The sequence below is a fragment of the Liolophura sinensis genome, chromosome 10, assembly GCF_032854445.1.
Source record: "Liolophura sinensis isolate JHLJ2023 chromosome 10, CUHK_Ljap_v2, whole genome shotgun sequence".
Lineage (NCBI taxonomy): Eukaryota > Metazoa > Mollusca > Polyplacophora > Chitonida > Chitonidae > Liolophura > Liolophura sinensis.
Window position 1 is genome coordinate 30,473,300 of NC_088304.1, and position 17,827 is coordinate 30,491,126.

General features: G+C 37.0%; 2 protein-coding genes across 2 annotated transcripts; one reads left to right on the forward strand and one right to left on the reverse strand.

Annotated features, from left to right (window-relative positions):
* Nucleotides 1-1,310: 1,310 nt before the first annotated feature.
* Nucleotides 1,311-4,444, forward strand: LOC135477099 (uncharacterized). The gene is made up of 3 exons (XM_064757253.1): nt 1,311-1,572; nt 3,446-3,595; nt 4,284-4,444. The coding sequence occupies exons 1-3, from the start codon at nt 1,311-1,313 to the stop codon at nt 4,442-4,444; spliced, it is 573 nt and encodes a 190-aa protein (XP_064613323.1).
* Nucleotides 4,445-6,910: 2,466 nt separating this feature from the next.
* Nucleotides 6,911-16,631, reverse strand: LOC135476607 (ubiquitin recognition factor in ER-associated degradation protein 1-like). Its single transcript, XM_064756689.1, has 12 exons — nt 16,488-16,631; nt 15,585-15,699; nt 15,172-15,204; nt 13,848-13,969; nt 13,174-13,304; nt 12,037-12,109; nt 11,301-11,369; nt 10,101-10,175; nt 9,487-9,528; nt 9,161-9,249; nt 8,782-8,863; nt 6,911-7,444 (listed from the first exon to the last, which is right to left on the reverse strand). Exons 1-12 carry the CDS (start codon nt 16,488-16,490, stop codon nt 7,373-7,375), a joined length of 906 nt encoding a protein of 301 aa, XP_064612759.1. The 5' UTR covers nt 16,491-16,631; the 3' UTR covers nt 6,911-7,372.
* Nucleotides 16,632-17,827: the final 1,196 nt, after the last annotated feature.

The window sequence follows — 17,827 nt, forward strand, 5'->3', positions numbered from 1 at the left end:
TGTTGTAGTAACGCATCTGGTCTGGAAGGAATTTAAACCTGTGTGACAGTGAGCTTTTTAACACTTCAGTCTCAGTTGGATGTAATCCACGAACGAGTGCCCTTAAAATTGGATAGGTGAGTGAAACAGGTTCCTTTTTTCCGGAATTTAAGAAACAATTTGTCAGAAATGTGTTCTTAAAATTTTGTCACTTAATTTGTCTTATACGAAAACATTTCGCTAACTGCTCTTTTCTTGACTATACAAGAGCTATTCTAGCAACAAAGTTTTAAACACCATACTGCTGGCCGTTGTAGTATAAGTGAAATATTCTGGAGTATACGGCGTAAAACTCTAATCAAGTAAATAAATAAATAAATAAATGAAACGTTTTGCCTTTAATCAACGTTGAGCTGCATTTAGTACTCTGTTAGTTGAGATGTTGAATCATTTAGAACGTAGATTTTTTCTTTAATTTTCCCGAAATCAGAAGGCAAATTTCTGACCACCTAAGTAGTGCCTATATCACCCAAATTTCTAATAAAATTAGTCAGTTGTGTCTCAGTTGTGGACATCTTTTTTAAATTCGTTTATCATTTAGCAAGAGTACTAATGCGTCAGCCCAAACTAATTGCACATGTGTAATTCGGTCTATTAGCCTTGACCAAAAGTGAAGTAGTCCTTGATCAGTGATGTTGTAGAATGGACAGCGACTTTGTTAGAGATTGGTCAGCTAACTTAGATCGCAATGGTTTCCTCCGGGATCCGTTCGGTCTTCTAATCCATAAATCTCATGGCCGTCATAACAGTGAAATCCTCCAGAAAACGGTGTAAAATTCCAGACAAATGTATACAAATCTCCGGCCGTACGTGGGAATTCCCGCCACAAGTTCGGGCTCTAATCAGGCTCTGCCCTGTTACTTCCCATCATATTGCTGGCCGCCGCAGTATAAGTACAACATTCTTAAGTACGGCGTAAAACCCCAATAAAATGATACAAAAATAAATAAACAAATAAGAATACAATTATGGATACCAAAGACCAACGAAGGCCTTACCACTATATATATATATATATATATATATATATATATATATATATATATATATATATATATATATATATATATATATATATATATATATACATGTTATGTATATATAACAAGTTACCTGTAATGGTGTGTAGAAAATTATTTAAAGAGAAATTGCTACATAGTGTATATGCGTACATGCCATATTTGTGTAGTTACTACGTATGTGTAAATACTGGGTAGATATTTACGTATCGATCTGTCATTGTATGAATATCAGATAATTCCGTATCCAAGATGGCGGCTCGAAAACCGAAGAAGGCGGGATTCTCCAAGGCATCGAAGTTCATCATATGGGGCTGGATAGTGATGTTTATTGCCATTTTCATCTTTGCCATCGGTATCGGGACTGACTATTTGGTGCGCACGTATGAAGGGGAAAGAGAGTACAGTCGTGGAATGTGGAAATTTTGCCGGGCGGAAAATATTAACATCCTGCCATACAGATATGAAATCCGATGTTACACCCTTGACGTCACCGGTTCAAAACCATGGCAGTGTAAGTTTCCCCGAAAAACCTATGTAAATTCCATCAGAATTCATTTAATTGAATAAGAAAAACGTCTAAAAACAAAAAAAATCAGTAAATCAGATTAGATTGCCATATTGTTAAGCCTAAGTCAGCTGAAATCGCCATATTGTCGAGCCAAAATCATGCTGAAATTGCCATATTTTTAAGCCTAAATCATGCTGAAAGATATTGTTGATTTTCTTTGTACACATTCGTTTCCTTCAAAATATTTAATGCTTGATCACTTGCTTAATTATTGAGATCAATTTACATTTTGTCCAGTCTAGGTGGGATTAAAATTCAGCATTTTCAAAGAATTTATGTATGAAATTAAAAAAAAACGTTTTTTTTATCCTCTAGAAGAATACTGTAGTGCCAGATTTCGCACTGAAGTTTTTATAGTCCGTTAAAAGGTTCGTTAAAGCGTGCTCAGTTTGACAAATTTTACATATACACTCCGGATTGCTTCTTGGAACTTCTAATTCCTTCTTAGTTTGACTCAATTTAGCAAAAGTAACACCCAGCTTGTTTTTTGGAGATCATTACTCTCACTTGGCTCAGGTGGGCAAACTACATTCCAGGCTTGTTTCTTGATATCCCTGTTCACTTTGGTTCAGTTTGACACACCACACAACCCGGTTTGTTTCTTGGAATTCATACAACCTTTTCACCTTGGCTCAGTTTGACAAACTACACAACCCTGTTTGTTTCTTGGAATTTATACAACCTTTTCACCTTGGCTCAGTTTGACAAACTACACAACCCTGTTTGTTTCTTGGAATTTATACAACCTTTTCACCTTGGCTCAGTTTGACAAACTACACAACCCTGTTTGTTTCTTGGAATTTATACAACCTTTTCACCTTGGCTCAGTTTGACAAACTATATGTACACTATCGGCTTGTTTTTTGGAACTTATGTGTGCGTACACACATCATTTATGATTTGTTGGTCCTAATACATTTTTTGTGTTCGAAAAGACAACATCGATCAATTTTCCCTGTTCGCTAAAAATAGGTTAATATTTTGTAGTTTTTGTACACGTAGGATAAATGGTAACAATATTTGAGTGTTGCCAAAAATATTGTACGGGAAAAGATATTTGGAGGACATGTAACATCTTTGGCGCCATACTGTATCCAGTTCATACAGTTAGTATTGTATATATAAAATGTCAACGGCAACCTGCGGATGGTCGTGGGTTTCCCCTGGGCTCTGCCCGGTTTGCTCCCATCATAAAGTGAAATATTCTTGAGTACGGCGTAAAACACCAATCAAATAAATAAATAAATAATTCAATAAATAATTCAATAAATAAATAAAATGTCCACATCCTTCATTCAGCATTGCCTGTTATACATATAGGATACGCCAGGTAACGGTGTAATGCCTATCACATTCATGCTTTTAGTTATGTATAAGCACAATACCAGTATTCATATTAAGGCTGTGCCACGTTTATGCAGATCCTCGCCCGTGTTGCGCTGAATTGGAAATATGGCCACAAAAATTCGTGATACACTGTCATTGTTTGCTAGTATTTTTTTAAACTGAGATCTTTTTGAGTTCACGAAAAGCGGTATCAACGAACCGCCATTCCCGCAAGGAAAACGGAATTATAAGCAATCCAAAATATAATATTGAATTCTCCTCAAAACTATCTTTTGTTTATTCTGACAGTTTTTTCATTTAGAAATTCTCTTAATTATCTTGGGGCTTTTACAAACTTATCATGTATATCTCATTATCATCGGTACGACCTGATGGTTTCTTGTCAAAGCACACAGGGAAACCCACGAAAACCACGTAAACGCTGTGTTTTATCTCACCTTTTTGTATCAATTGTTCTGTCTGTTTACAGCCAAGGTCCGTAACATCCAAGCCATGGAGGCTTTGGCATTGGTGGTCCAGCTCGTATTAGCCATCTTCCTTATCCCTGTCTACATTTTGATTGGTCGATTAAACAGCAAGCCGATGGCAGGGATACTCATGGCACTGGCCTTCATAGCAGGTAAGAAGATATTTTCGTAATAAATCTGATTTTGCTAAAGAAAAATAATGCACGATATTTTTCTTCAAGCAATGGCTATCCCGAAGCGGTTTTCTTGCCATCTCACCCTGACAAGTTACATATATTGCAATATCGTATCCATATACGCATTGTGACAAGGGCAGCCGTTCTCAGTTCCCTGCTCATACATATTTGGTTCAAAATGCATCAGTTTAACGTTTAAACTAGCCGCCAAATCCAATTTATTGCATCGATATCTGGCTGTCCACTATAAGAAACCACACTGACAATGGAGAGCTAACAGATTTTTGACGTGACAGCAATTTATCACGTGACGCTTCCAACGCTGGTAATTAGTCAAGTTCATGAGGGCTTCTACAACACGGCTACTTGGAGTGAATTGTCCGTCAGTGTCATATCCCCAATGCTGAACTTCATCTTCTAGGCTTTCAAAACTGTACAGAATTTATTACACATTTTTCTGTATAATTTTTCTATGTCTATATAATGAAATACTTTACATTCACTTTAATAGAATGCATGCTGCGAATAATTGACATGTATAAATCAGTCCGTTTGTACGTGTTTATCAGCCATACATTGCTAAGTTGTACACTCTACCACTGACCTTTTCATCTATATTTGCCACTCAATCGATTAACCATTTTCTGACATGTACATATTACAGGAGCGCTGATAGTCGTGGGCATGGCACTCTTCTGGATCGACTTCATTGACCAGGGCATTGGATCTCTTGGATTCTCCTGGCCAGTCGTCATGGCAGCGGCGTTCTTTACTTTCGTTTCCTTCGCCCTACTTCTGGTGGAGTTCATCAAATATAAGCCGTAAATAATCGGCGCATATTTATGAAATGTTCATGCATATGATATGCTAAACTCTGCTGTTAACAATTCTCAAGATGAAGGATGTCATTTCTAACTGCATGTTGAAGAATCCCGTCTTGACTTCTCAACGAATCAACGTCCAAGAGTTACGAACCTGATATTACAGATTCCTTTATATACCGACTTGTGTCAAAACTGTTCAAAGTAATTAAAAAAAAACAACAAAGAAACATAAACTGGGGAATTGGGTGTGAGTCTATTTAGGCTTACCTATCATTTAAGTGTCGAAGAATAATACTATCTGTCCTTAACAGACAGTGTGAGACGTACCAGTGTACCATAACGCGCATTCAAAACATTTTGTGATACATATACAACTGAGGTATAGTTCAAATGGTCGCTCTAAAATGTATATAAATATATATATTAAAAACAATTTGTCAATGTTATCACGAGTCCGGTATTGTGAATACATTTTTATTGGCTAGAGTGTGTAGGAGTAAATTCGGAAAACCTAACATCGCCAGGTTTCACTTTCCAGCGATGGAAAGAAGGAAAGATGGAAAGAGGGAACCCATGTGGTTGCTCTAACACCGGCTTTGTTACATAACACTACTCGTCATATACATGTTTATTTACAGCCAAATGCTTATATTTAACATATTCACGTGTATAATTTATTGTCTGGTTTGTTATATTTTTAGTTCTGTACATGTTAACGTATTATTGGTGTACACGTCTATATAGGCGCCATGTTTTGCAACAATTCTGGTTATTTCGCATTATTTGTGTGGGAATGTAAGTGGTATAGCTCAGAGATGAATACAAACAACTTCATTTTGTCCTCCTAAACTCCCCTTAAAAAACTTAATCTTAAGTCCGCGCGACTGATATGCTTGTCCTTCAATAGTCAGACGCACGGGGTGCTGGTTCTACCTCAGCCTCGCGAGGGAATTATTGAGATTCCCTGACAATGAGCCTTCCACAGCGCTCCCAGAACAGTTTATGTCGTTGGAAATATCTCCTTTTCCTACTTATTTGGTTGGAATCTACCACGAATATTGCTCACGCACTAATCTCTCTTTGGGGAACATTTGTGCGTCGCCTCTGGGAAATTATTCTCAGACATTTACCAAAAATGGTTTGTGGTTTACTCTCGTTTTCAACGCCGTCTTTCATGTGATATATCCTTCAGCATGCACCGTTAAACAACATCTACAATCCTTCAATAAATCCCCAAGGGACACAGTAGGCATATGGCTCTCTATTGGGTAACTTTATATATTGCACTTCACTTATTCACGTTTTCTTTCATTCAAATAAATCGTTACTATTTTACCTTACGACACGATGCAGAAAGGCCACAAGGTCACTTTTTTTTGTTCAAAAAGAAATTCAGGTCATTACATCCACTATTGTCTACCTCTATGTTGATATAGAGTTATTTTCTTACATTAAGAATCCAAGGCTACATGCTGTTATATTTACCATATTTTTATTTGTTATTGAAGTAATTCATCTTTAAAGATTCCACATGGGCAAACATATTGTTTACCTGATACAAATTAGGTTTCAGCGAACACTCTATCAAAGAATCAGTGTTGTACTTTATACCGGCTATGAATTGCTCAAACCACCTGAATTAGTATGTATAATGTTTGAATACCGCTCTCAAAGTTTACTGTGTTCATTTTTAACTTTTAAAGAAGTGTACATATTTTCTTTCTTCATTCTCCACAAAGAAATTTTTTGTTCTCGGATTTATTTCAATGGTGTCCCCTCTCCCGCTCATTGGCGACCTGGGTCCAAGCTGGGCTGACCATTGCCCCTTTTTGTAACACGTGCACTCACCGCAACTTACACTCAAATCGTCACTGTACATTAAACGATTAAACAGATTTATCATTTGTTCATTATAAGTTACGACTTCTGTTGATACCTGATATAAAAATATTAAGAAAGGGTATATTAATCTTCTAATATGGCACATAAAGTTACTTGAAAATGAAGTTGGTTTTATGCATGTTTTCCGTAAACACTCTGAATAACGTTATTTAGTTCAGTGTTTAAAAAGCTACAACAGTGACAACAGGCATATCAAATTTCTCCATGAAATGATTTGCTGTTCGGCATATGGTTGTAAAAAAGGTCGAGGAAAAACCCTGGGGTTATTATTTTTTTTTCAAGTTTCCAGACGATTTGGCCCTCAGGGACTAAGACAGCACACCTTGTGTCTTACACAGGGGCTTTAAGGCTGACAATTGTACAGCGCTGTAGAATAGTGGCTTATCAACCAGTGACCAACTTTCAGACAGAAAACTTCATCTAACTGTGAGCTAGAATCGAAAATTCGGCCGAAAGCTGTAAAGTTTAAATTAAGGCAAAAACAGATATAATTTTGTCGAAAGTAAACCTACAACCCTACCAGTAGGCTACCAATAAATAAATCAAAATACAAAAGGCGTGCAGTTCAAGGTGTGTATTTCATGATTTAAAACATGACAAGTGATTCAAAACTGATGCTACAGACACATGACGGGTATATGCTGATACTGTGATGGGCTTATCACAGGTATTCGTTCTAATACTTCACACTGTTTTGTTGAAGGTGACAGTTGTTGAGATGGAAAAGGTACAAATTTTTCCCCATGATTTTTAACCAGAAGTATGAGACTATTTACTATAAAGAGTTAGTTGCTTCTAAAGCGACTGCTGTTTAAAAATTTGAAGCTTGATGAATTAAATCCATTTTGCGTGATTAGAAACTTCAATATAGAACGATCCTAAATTCTTAACCCCAATTTTAACTTCTTACATTACAAAAACAGAGTCTGAAATAACCCATACATACCTTTTAGAAACAAAATGTACTGAAAATATCATGTTTTTGTTTAATGCCCTGAACGTTATATGAGGTGTGCCGTAAACATATTTATTTTCGTCCCTTCTTTCGTAGAGACTGCCCTGATCCTGAGAAAGCTTCAAACTCTTTGTCACTTTTGTCCTGAGAAACAAGAAATGACAAGTTAGATTTCACATCTGTTTTATAATACTCTCTATGACAGATTATAGATTATATGATATGATTATTCAAGGTTAAAATCTATGACTTCAAATGTTCATATGCCAAGATGGAAAGAGTAATATCTGATGTCTTTCCTTTCAATGTGTTTGCTTGCAAACGTTTATATACCTGATGTGAAAGCTAGGCCTTTGGTCCCACGTTCACAATGAGATGAAACATACAACATCTGAAACTGTAATTCTTCACCATTTTCGCAGGTTTGCAAGGTGTTTATTAAGCATATTCTGAAGGCAATATTCTGCGTGAATTGATAAAATTATACTTTTTGTGAAGCTCTGAAATTGGCCAATCCAACTAATGTAGTTTTGTCTTTATTATCAAATTAAAAGTGTGCATAAATTACACAGAAAGTTGCTCTTTCATGTGCGAAGAGGTTGAGGAATTAGTATATCTTTGATTATAGGGTATTTGATTATTTATTTATTTAATTATTTGATTGGTGTTTTACGCCGTACTCAAGAATATTTCACTTATACGACGACAACCAGCAATATGGTGGGAGAAAACCGGGCAGAGCCTGGGGGAAACCCACAACCATATGCAGGTTTCTTCCAGACCTTCCCACTTACAGCATGAGCTGGACTTTAATAAACAGTGACTGCATTGATGAGAGGCTCCTGGAAGAGGACGCTCCTGGGTCATTACTAGCTCGCTAACCATCTGAGCCATGGAAGGCCCCTTTAGTGTATTTGCCGTATTTTGTTGTTTAAAGCCAGCAGTGTACAGGGTGTCTCAGAAGTCGTGCACCATCCTGATTTTCATTTTTTTTCTGTGTTTCAGATTTAATACTGATTTTAAATTTTTTTTTCTCTTTCAGAGTTAATTATGGCTAATAAACAGTACAAGAAAAAGTTGAATTGGTTTTTATGTTTGGAAGAGTTGGGGCAACACACCGCTCTGTAGTTCAAGCATTCAACCTCATCCTGGATGGTGCGTGACTTCTGGGATACCCTGAATATTCCTCCAACCAATCCCACAATGAGATGTAAAGTAAAGTGTAAATGTTAAGATCAGATGTAATCATTAGGTGTAATGGTTAAGATCAGGTGTAATGGTTAAGATCAGGTGTAATGGTTAAGATTAGGTGTAATTGTTACGCGTGATCTGACAATCATCTAATATGGTTAAATCAGCAGATTAACCATCTGCATGACATCCTTAACTCCCAATGTGACACAAAACACCTGACAGCTCTACAGATTAGTGAACAAATTTGACAAAGTGTTAAACATGCTCTTCGCAATGGCAGAACTTACATTTCCACCCTCACTGGCTGCAGATCTTGAAGTCCTAATAAATGTAATCGTTCCTTTACGGTAGTCATAGTTTGGAATACCACTGTAATAGAAAGTAAAATTGTGAAACAAATTACTTATGGGTACAACTCAGGGGAAACACACAACCATCTGCCGAAACTTCCCACGTATGGCCGGAGAGGAAGCCAGCATGAGCTGCACTTGAACTCACAGCGATCGTGTTTTACTGAAGTATACCATTTAACATTTAAGTACTTGTTTTGTTCATTTGAATCTTGGTTAGCACCATACGCATGAAATGGGCAGACGGTTGGGAGAGTAAATTATATAAACCTTCTTTGTAGCAAACCTTAGAATTAAATGTATCGAATGAACTCACCGCTTGCCATTCCCTCCCTGAGTTGTCATAGGTGAACTTTCTGTTCCCTTTTTCTTCCCGTCTAATCTGTTCCCCTGACCCATAAAAGCCTACAAACAAACATATAACTAAGATGATAATGGCATAAAGAATCATACACACTCACCATTAATGTTATCTTAACATTTAAACAAAAAGCCAGTGATGTGAAATGTAGACAAAACTTGCGGGGTCATTTGCAGATACAGTGCACTTAATTCTGTCACACCAAAATGTATGTCTTTTTAGTCTCCTCCAGCTTATTCCACAGATTCACAGCACAATGAAATCCTGTCACAAAAACTCACCCGAAAGGATAAATCTTCAAACTGTTCTGCTTCTTGTTCACTCTGAAAAAACAAACAACAAAAAAACAAAGTATTTGTTTATTTGCTTGTAGTTATACCCGTACTCACAAATATGTCACTTACATGACAGCCGCCATTACTACGGCGAGTGGAAACCCAAGAGCATTTGCAGGTTGCTGGAAGAGCTGGAGAGCGACCATATTAATAAGAGACTTTGGGGTCATTGCGCTGCGTTAACACGCCAGCCGCTAGGCCGTAGCATATTCAAACAGTTTATATATCAAGAGATAGCAAGTCACACAAAGTAAATAATTCATTCTTGTTTCTTTTAACTTTTTTGGAGATCTTTCACAAGGGAATCAAATAGTGAAATGCTTGATTCGTTTACGGACTATTATCTAATTTAAATATTTGATAAATTAATTTGATGACATCTAAATCTAAAACTAAGTATGTAATAAACAAGTGGTACTTTCAGATAAATTTTCTTCTGGTTAATCAATAGGCAATTACATTCATTATAATTAAAGCTTTCAGTGTCTGTAACAAAATGATGCCTAAGGTTTGATTATATGTGGAACTGAGGCTCTTGTATTAGTGGGTGGGGAGCTCACTGGTGAGTCTGTCTGTTCTGTTCCTCGCACATGTCTCTGTGGCTCCTGGTAACCCACAGGTGGGGCAAAGTCCACCTGAAAACCAAACATCAAAACAAAAGTTATTTTTCAGGCTTATTATGTTATCTGGTTTATGCGTTAGCTGGTGAATCGTGTTGATTTGGTTCCTGGCACTGCAGTTTCTTGCAACTGCAAAACCTGCAGTCGTTTGTATGAAAATGTTTGAATATGGCATTGTTTACAGATTTCTTTCTTTGATTGCTGCTTTACGCTGTACTCAAGAAGCATTATGGTGGGATGAAACCTGGCAGAGCCCGAGGGAAACCCACAACCATCGGCAAGCTGCTGACAGACCTTCCCGCGTACAGCCAAAGAGGAAGCAAGAAGGAGATGGACTTGAACTCAAAGCGACTGCATTGGTCAGAGGGGAATATTGCACTAAGCGAACAAGTGAATCATTTGCCAATGGCAAACAGCTTCATTCCAGTATCATTCTGGAGCATGTGCTTCCAGGCTTCCACGGTTCCAACCAAAGCTGGTATGTGGTTGACTGTGCTCTCTATCAACGTAGTCTTACATGAAATACATGGTACGGTTGCTATCCATGAAAATGACATATGTCACGTGCAAAGTTCACCCATGTAACTTCTTAAAGGTCAATGGTTTACTAGTCGCACCTCTAGTTTCTTCCACGTATGAAATCCTGGTTGCTATAGTAAGAGATAAACTAATGCCTCATCCTTTTCGCATGTAAAAAAGGAACTTATACTCATTTTTAATTTTATTTTGTAGTGACAACACTACATTGGTTGGGTTGGCCGATATAAAGGCTTCACAAAAAGTTTAATTTTATCTGTCTACACAGAATGCCTTCAGAATATGCTTGAATAAACACTTTGCAAACATGCGAAAAGGTTGAAGAATCACAGTAACCATTCTTAAATTCAGCATTATTAATCAAATTAAATTAAAGACTAGCATAAACAAGACGATCAGTGAGACAGACACACAGATGGGTTAAACCCTATGTTACAGCCTATATCCTTCAATGATGCCAATGCCTGTCCCGCCTAAACATGCTATACTGTATGTCCACTTTCATTCATATTCATATCAATTTTCATTTTCATATGCATTCATATTAAATTCTATAATAAAAACAGCTGATCTCTTCACCATGTTTTATGATTTGACACTTACATTCATATCACATTCAATTATAGAAACAGCTGAGCCAGGCTTTGTTTCCAGCACGCACAATTCATATATCTGTAATAAAGTAAAAAGGGCCTTGTCATTGGGATATCTGAGCAAAAAGAATGTCTATAATTTATGTATTTATTTATTTGATTGATGTTTTACGCCGTAATCAAGAATATTTCACTTATACGGTAGCGGCCAGCATTATGGGGAGAGGAAACCAAGCAGAGCTCGGAAGAAACCCACAACCATCTGCAGGTTGATGCCAGACCTTCCCACTTACAGCCCAGAGAGGAGGCCAGCATGAGCTGGACTTGAACTCACAGCAGTTTGTCTACAATACACAAAATATTATCTCAAATGCAGACTTCACACTTCATACCAAATGAATCAATGCAGCAGTAGAATGCATTCATTAAACTTGTAGTGTGAATACTTCAGAAGAAATACAAGTTTTAGCGGTCTTTGTAAGGGTTGTCAAAGAAAACATTTCAATAGGGCATAACTGTAAAAGCCAATGTTGTTTTAAAATCTATATCGAAGTTGAAAGCTGGATGAGCCTTCTCTTGCTACAAATATTTATACACACTCACAACAATTAGTATCTAAAATTCTCTCTTTCAATGCGGCTGTAATTGTTATTGCTTTTCTAAAGTACATGTAAGCCTTTACTTTTGTTTCATAACATGTTTGTGTCTTCTCGAATGTCAGACTTACCGGTATGTCTAATGCTTACCTTCTCATTATATTTGATGGCAACAACGTCCCCTGATGTCAGACAGGCAAAGTTCCGCAATGCGTTTTCCAGTCTGACAGAAGGTTAAGAATGTACTGCATAAAGACAAAACAATTTCACCCCAAACTTCTATTTAACTGTCCCAAACCAGTGATTATATTAAGTTGTCAATGTATGTTGCAATATCAAATAAGAGTAGTTACAAATAAGCTTGTACTAAAACTTTTACTACACAAAATTAGTAGGACACTTACACTTAGTAGGAGACTTACACTTAGTGGGACATTTGCAATTAGTAGGACACATACACTTAGTAGGAGCCTTATATTGAGTAGGAGACTTACACTTAGTAGGACACTTACACTTAGTAGGAGCCTTATATTGAGTAGGAGACTTACACTTAGTAGGACACTTACACTTAGTAGGAGCCTTATATTGAGTAGGAGACTTACACTTAGTAGGAGTCTAACACTTTATAGGAGCCTTATATTGAGTAGGAGATTTACACTTAGTAGGACACTTACACTTAGTAGGACACTTACACTTAGTAGGAGCCTTATATTGAGTAGGACACTTACACTTAGTAGGACACTTACACTTAGTAGGAGCCTTATATTGAGTAGGACACTTACACTTAGTAGGAGTCTAACACTTTATAGGAGCCTTATATTGAGTAGGAGATTTACACTTAGTAGGACACTTACACTCTGTAGGACACTTACACCTAGTAGGACACTTACACTTATTAGGACACTTATTAGGACACTTATAATTCTTAATCAAAAGTGAAACAAATGTTAAACAGAAGCCTCTCTCTTTGATATTTTCATTTACGGTTGGTAATTAATAAAAAAACAGGTGATCATTTTTATGCTTAAAAACAGCAAACTTGATGGTTAAGCGATCTTCATTTCCATTCACATGCCGAATGCTCTAGATATCACTCAGTTATACGTTAGAGGAATTTCAACCATGTGTGTTTGTATACATGTATACCAAATATGTATACATGAACATTATTAAACATTATTTAACAACCACTTAAGGTACAGCAGATCTGGGATGAAAGCAGAGTTACACATTCTGTGGAAATCTATAACTGATGTGCTACAAGGTGAGTGCTAACACACAGGATACACAGCTTTAGGGTTGGTGATGTCCAAGAAGTCAACTGACTGAGGCTGGAATTTGGCAAATGTTGCCACGGACAACGACACATTTTCCACCTGGACCAAACCACCTTCTTCCAGCATTAGGTTCTGCATCATCTGTAATCAGTAAAACGCAGCAATGCGTTCTCGCCGTTAAAATCACATGATGTTTACTGGAAAATACATGTGGATATATCGATCACGATTGTAAATAAAACAGATTATCTTCCAGCAGTAAGCATATACATGTATTTATTTACTTATTTATTTGATTGGTGTTTTACGCTGTACTCAAGAATATTTCACTTATATGACGGTGACCAGCATCCCGGAAACCGGGCAGAGCCTGGGGGAAACCCACGACCATCCGCAGGTTGCTGGCTTCAACGTGTACACACAGCAGATAGCTAACATGAACATATCTGTTGCAGTTTAGATTATACAATAAAATCAACTTCAGATAAAACTATTGTCACAATATTTACTTTTCAACATTAATTTATTACACTAAATATCTTGATTAATTCTATACTGAATAATTGCCAAGGGAACTTAATAAAAAATAAAATGTTAGAGGATACTGTTACAATCTGAGGTAGCCTCCTAGCCTGAATCCTGACAGAATCCAAAATGATGAAATCAAATAATTTAATTTCTCACCCAGTAGGGGATGTATATGCGGCCTTCATCTGCGACGAACTCTAACACTCCACAGTGTGTGATTCTGTCAGCCTTCCTGTTCTGTAGTTTGAACAACATTGGGTACTGGATGTGCAGACGTGCTGTAAAGAATAGGTCAGTCAGGTCACAGTATTAACAAAAGAAAAAAAAAAAAAAAAAAAAAAAAAAACAAAAACAAGAAAATGGACCATAATAGTGGCCAGTCGCCACATGTGTACATGTACTTTAGGAAAACCTCAATAAGAAATTTTCTCCTTTATATGAATATTAATTTCTATAAGTCCATATCTATTTGAGTGACCAGAATTAATAATAAATAATTTCTTTTCAATCTATCACACTTTCCCTGTTTAGGTCTGGTCATGCCCCACAAAGAATTTGTTCCTGTCATATTTGTCACTAGACTGGATACTTTTTTATCATGAACATGTGGGACATATAAGGCAGGACTGGAAGACAAGAGTAAGGGGCACTACAGAAGTTCAGTATTCATGAAGATGCAACATGAAAGAAAAAAAAATAATGAAATATTTCAGTTTTTGTGAATTTCTTCAACTTTGGTATGTCTTGATGTAATATGTTTTTAAAGTACAGCATCAGAAGAAATACAAAGGGATTGTTTTGTTTTCTCATAAACAAATTCACAAAATCCATCAAATGAAAAGTTCACATTAACAAAATGAGATAAAGAAAAGAAGGAAACCAAAGATGACCAACAGCAGTCTCACTGAATTTCCTGGAGTGACTAAAATACAGGACAACAGTTTCTTCTCTGATCTCATCTGTAAGTATGAACTTGATTGGTGGGAACCTGTTTGACAACCTGTTTACAACAACATGACTGACGAACGGAGGGACAGATGGAACAAAAATAAACCGAGAGCATTTCCATGTTTCCTTATCACTTTTGTGGCATGAGACAAAACAGTTACAATGATACTAATTCCTAATTCACAAAATTATACATAAAATTCAAAGCAACCACTACTGCTTCGTGGTTAATGTATAATGGCGTTAACACCAAAAACAATTTAGTGCTATGGGGTGCTGCAGGGCTGGGAATTACTAAACACCGCACAGTCACTATGTGTATCGTACAGATATTATACTGCCAACCAGCAATAAGCAGCTGTCCAACAGTGCTGCCCTATTTCTGGGCAGTTTTGAATGGCAAAGAATTAGCCTTGGAACCATTCAGTACTATTAAATCTTGGATTCGCATCCAATGTGAATTTCACATAGTAAGTATAAAATCATGACACAATGAACAGTGGGAGATTTTATCCCAGTAAACAACACTTACTTAGCTGGTCCAGTGCTGAAGGGGGCATTATAACTGTAAAGAAAGAATGAACAAGATGAGCTGTCAGAAGTATATATGGTCTAATTTAATATTTTTCACCATATGGCAAATACATTGGCTGTAGTGCAGAACAGCCATGCAATGCAGAGCTGGGTGATATGCTAAGTAAGATCATTAAGTTTAGCAATCAATTTTTTTTTTTTGTTATCTCGACTGGATCTTATGGTTCTAAGCACCTCATGACTGTTTGTATTGCTACCATGGCTACCATGAACAAATTATGAAAATGTATCTTCCTGACCTCTAAAATGTTAAAGGGAACCATCATTTCCAACCTTGATGTGTTGTGTAGTTAGCAACGTTTCACTAATGTTTAAAACATTAATAAAACTAATGTTTTAAGATAAGCTCACTTTTTCCTCCTCTGTCCACGTCTTCTCTGTCCCCCAGCATTGTCACTGAGTAACATCGATATGTCTGAGTAAATGATCGCCCCGGCATCTCAGGAAATACGTTACCAAACCCAAACTGCCAAAGAAAATGAAATACTTAAATTTGACATTGTGTGTTTTGGCAGTGTAGTACATGTACATGAACACTTATATCATGTTAAATGCCCAGAACATAAAGATTCTGGGCATCATTAAAAATATGATCATTGGGAGTTACCCGACCAACACTCCAAAAAGGGCTGTACTTTGACATACAAAGGTATGCTGGCAAGGCGAAGTATATCTGACATAGGCCTACATCAGACGTAACCCCAGGTGGCTATTTCAACTCTTCTCTTTATACTGGGCTGGCCGGGGTATTACCTGATTACAGCCACACTGGCAACCAATGCTAAACCATACACCAATTCACACCACGGGGTTGGTGTGTCATTATCAAGTGGAATATACCTTGTATGTTACGTGTGCTGGTTAGATGTGAGGTAAGAGCCACAGTTGACAGCTGTTTTAAACTGCAGACAACATTTAGATACATGCAAGGGCAGCAAACTCAGAACCAAGGAGTGCAGGGTAAGTGAATGCTTGCATATAAGGCTAATACATTATGACTTTTTAATTTAGAACAAACCATAGTCACAGTAGGCCACTATATCTTTAAATCTGAATGAAACAGCATCTTGTATATATCGTCCTATAACTTTATAATTCCAGCATCATTTACTTTGTTACCGAAATATACTTATACATCTCATCGCTAGTGCAATTCGTGAATGACTTGACGTTTTCCGGACTGTTGTTGTTGTAACTTTTGACAGGCCATCGTTTCAATCGACTACAAGCTGACGTGGGGAGGCAACATCTTACCATCTTGAAGTCGTTTCGACTAAAAATCCTTCCAAAAACAGATATAAATTTACACGGTTTCTTTTAGCGCGGCACAATTCTACTAGCTTAGGGACAAGTCATTTCTATTCCAGTGGAAAGCGAAAGCCTGGCATAAAAACATAGGTTAACCAAAACCAGCTAATCCACAGCCCTTTAAGAAAGGACCCTTGTGACTTAGCTAGGACGACAGTTTTGTTGTTCCAGTGTTATACATGCATGTACCGCTACTAAAGTTTAACACAGTATATGTTATACCATGGATATATCACATAATTTGATTTTATGTATATACCTCAACAATTATAGAATTGAAGAATTTGATTTTATTAAATTTTATTTAATAAAATCTAATCAAATGCCTACAATATCTTACGAACAGGCTACAAGTACATGTAAAAACAACACCTAGCTGACAAAAGTGATGATGCGGATATTTTTCCCCGTGTGAAGTACAATGGATTTACAAGAAGAAACATATTGAATGTAGTAGGAAAATATTTTAAAAAAGATATATGCATGATTTTAAATTAAAGAAACACACGTGTGCATAGCTAACGGGTAACTTTTTATATGACATCTATAGCATTAAATACATACGCGCGCTCGTTACAGGGTGCCATGTGAAGCTACCAACCAAGAATGGGGGACTGACCAGTTGTAATCAAATTTTTTTCTTCATCTGGTCTGCTAGAATTGAAGCTGTTAGAATACATTTTTGTTTAACGTCATACACTCAAGAACGCTGATTTCGGTCTCCCATCGGGACTTGGAACTCACCTGCACACTCCTTCGTAGGCGTATAATATATACGACGTGGAATTAAAAAGAGCAAATCGTTGTGAAATTTGTAAAGTGTATATTATTATAAATAACATCTATCGTCATTTCAATGCTACCAATGTATGTGTATGTTTTTCAACTTTGCTGTATCAATTAGCAAAGTGGTAATCGAAGGCGATAAAAGTCACGCATGTAGGCCTACCACCCGTCTTACCTTTTCCAGATATCAAGGAATGTGTGAAAAAGAATGATTCGGATGCTGTTTATGACGCCACAAGTGTTTATGACGTCACAAGTGTTCAAGACGTCTCAAGTGTTCATGACATCACATTAATTAGGTGCAGTTAGGTGCGTTCGTCTGACGCAACGTTACGTATGGGTACTATGACGTTCACGAGCTTCACATTACTCCGAGGGTCGCATTTGCGTTAAATAACTTATGATATAGCACCCAGCCCTTTTACAAAGCCGTCGCAGCCGTGCCAATCAGGCGCATTAATTTGCTGTGGTGACGTATCTTTTTATGGAAGTTACGCTGA

Coding starts and splice junctions, on each gene's coding strand:
- LOC135477099 (XM_064757253.1), top strand. CDS start 1,311: ATGGCGGCTCGAAAACCGAAGAAGGCGGGATTCTCCAAGGCATCGAAG. Junction 1,573..3,445: donor CGGTTCAAAACCATGGCAGT/GTAAGTTTCCCC, acceptor GTCTGTTTACAG/CCAAGGTCCGTAACATCCAA. Junction 3,596..4,283: donor GGCACTGGCCTTCATAGCAG/GTAAGAAGATAT, acceptor TACATATTACAG/GAGCGCTGATAGTCGTGGGC.
- LOC135476607 (XM_064756689.1), bottom strand. Junction 15,205..15,584: donor CGTGGACAGAGGAGGAAAAA/GTGAGCTTATCT, acceptor CTTTCTTTACAG/TTATAATGCCCCCTTCAGCA. Junction 9,529..10,100: donor CAGAACAGACAGACTCACCA/GTGAGCTCCCCA, acceptor TTGTTTTTTCAG/AGTGAACAAGAAGCAGAACA.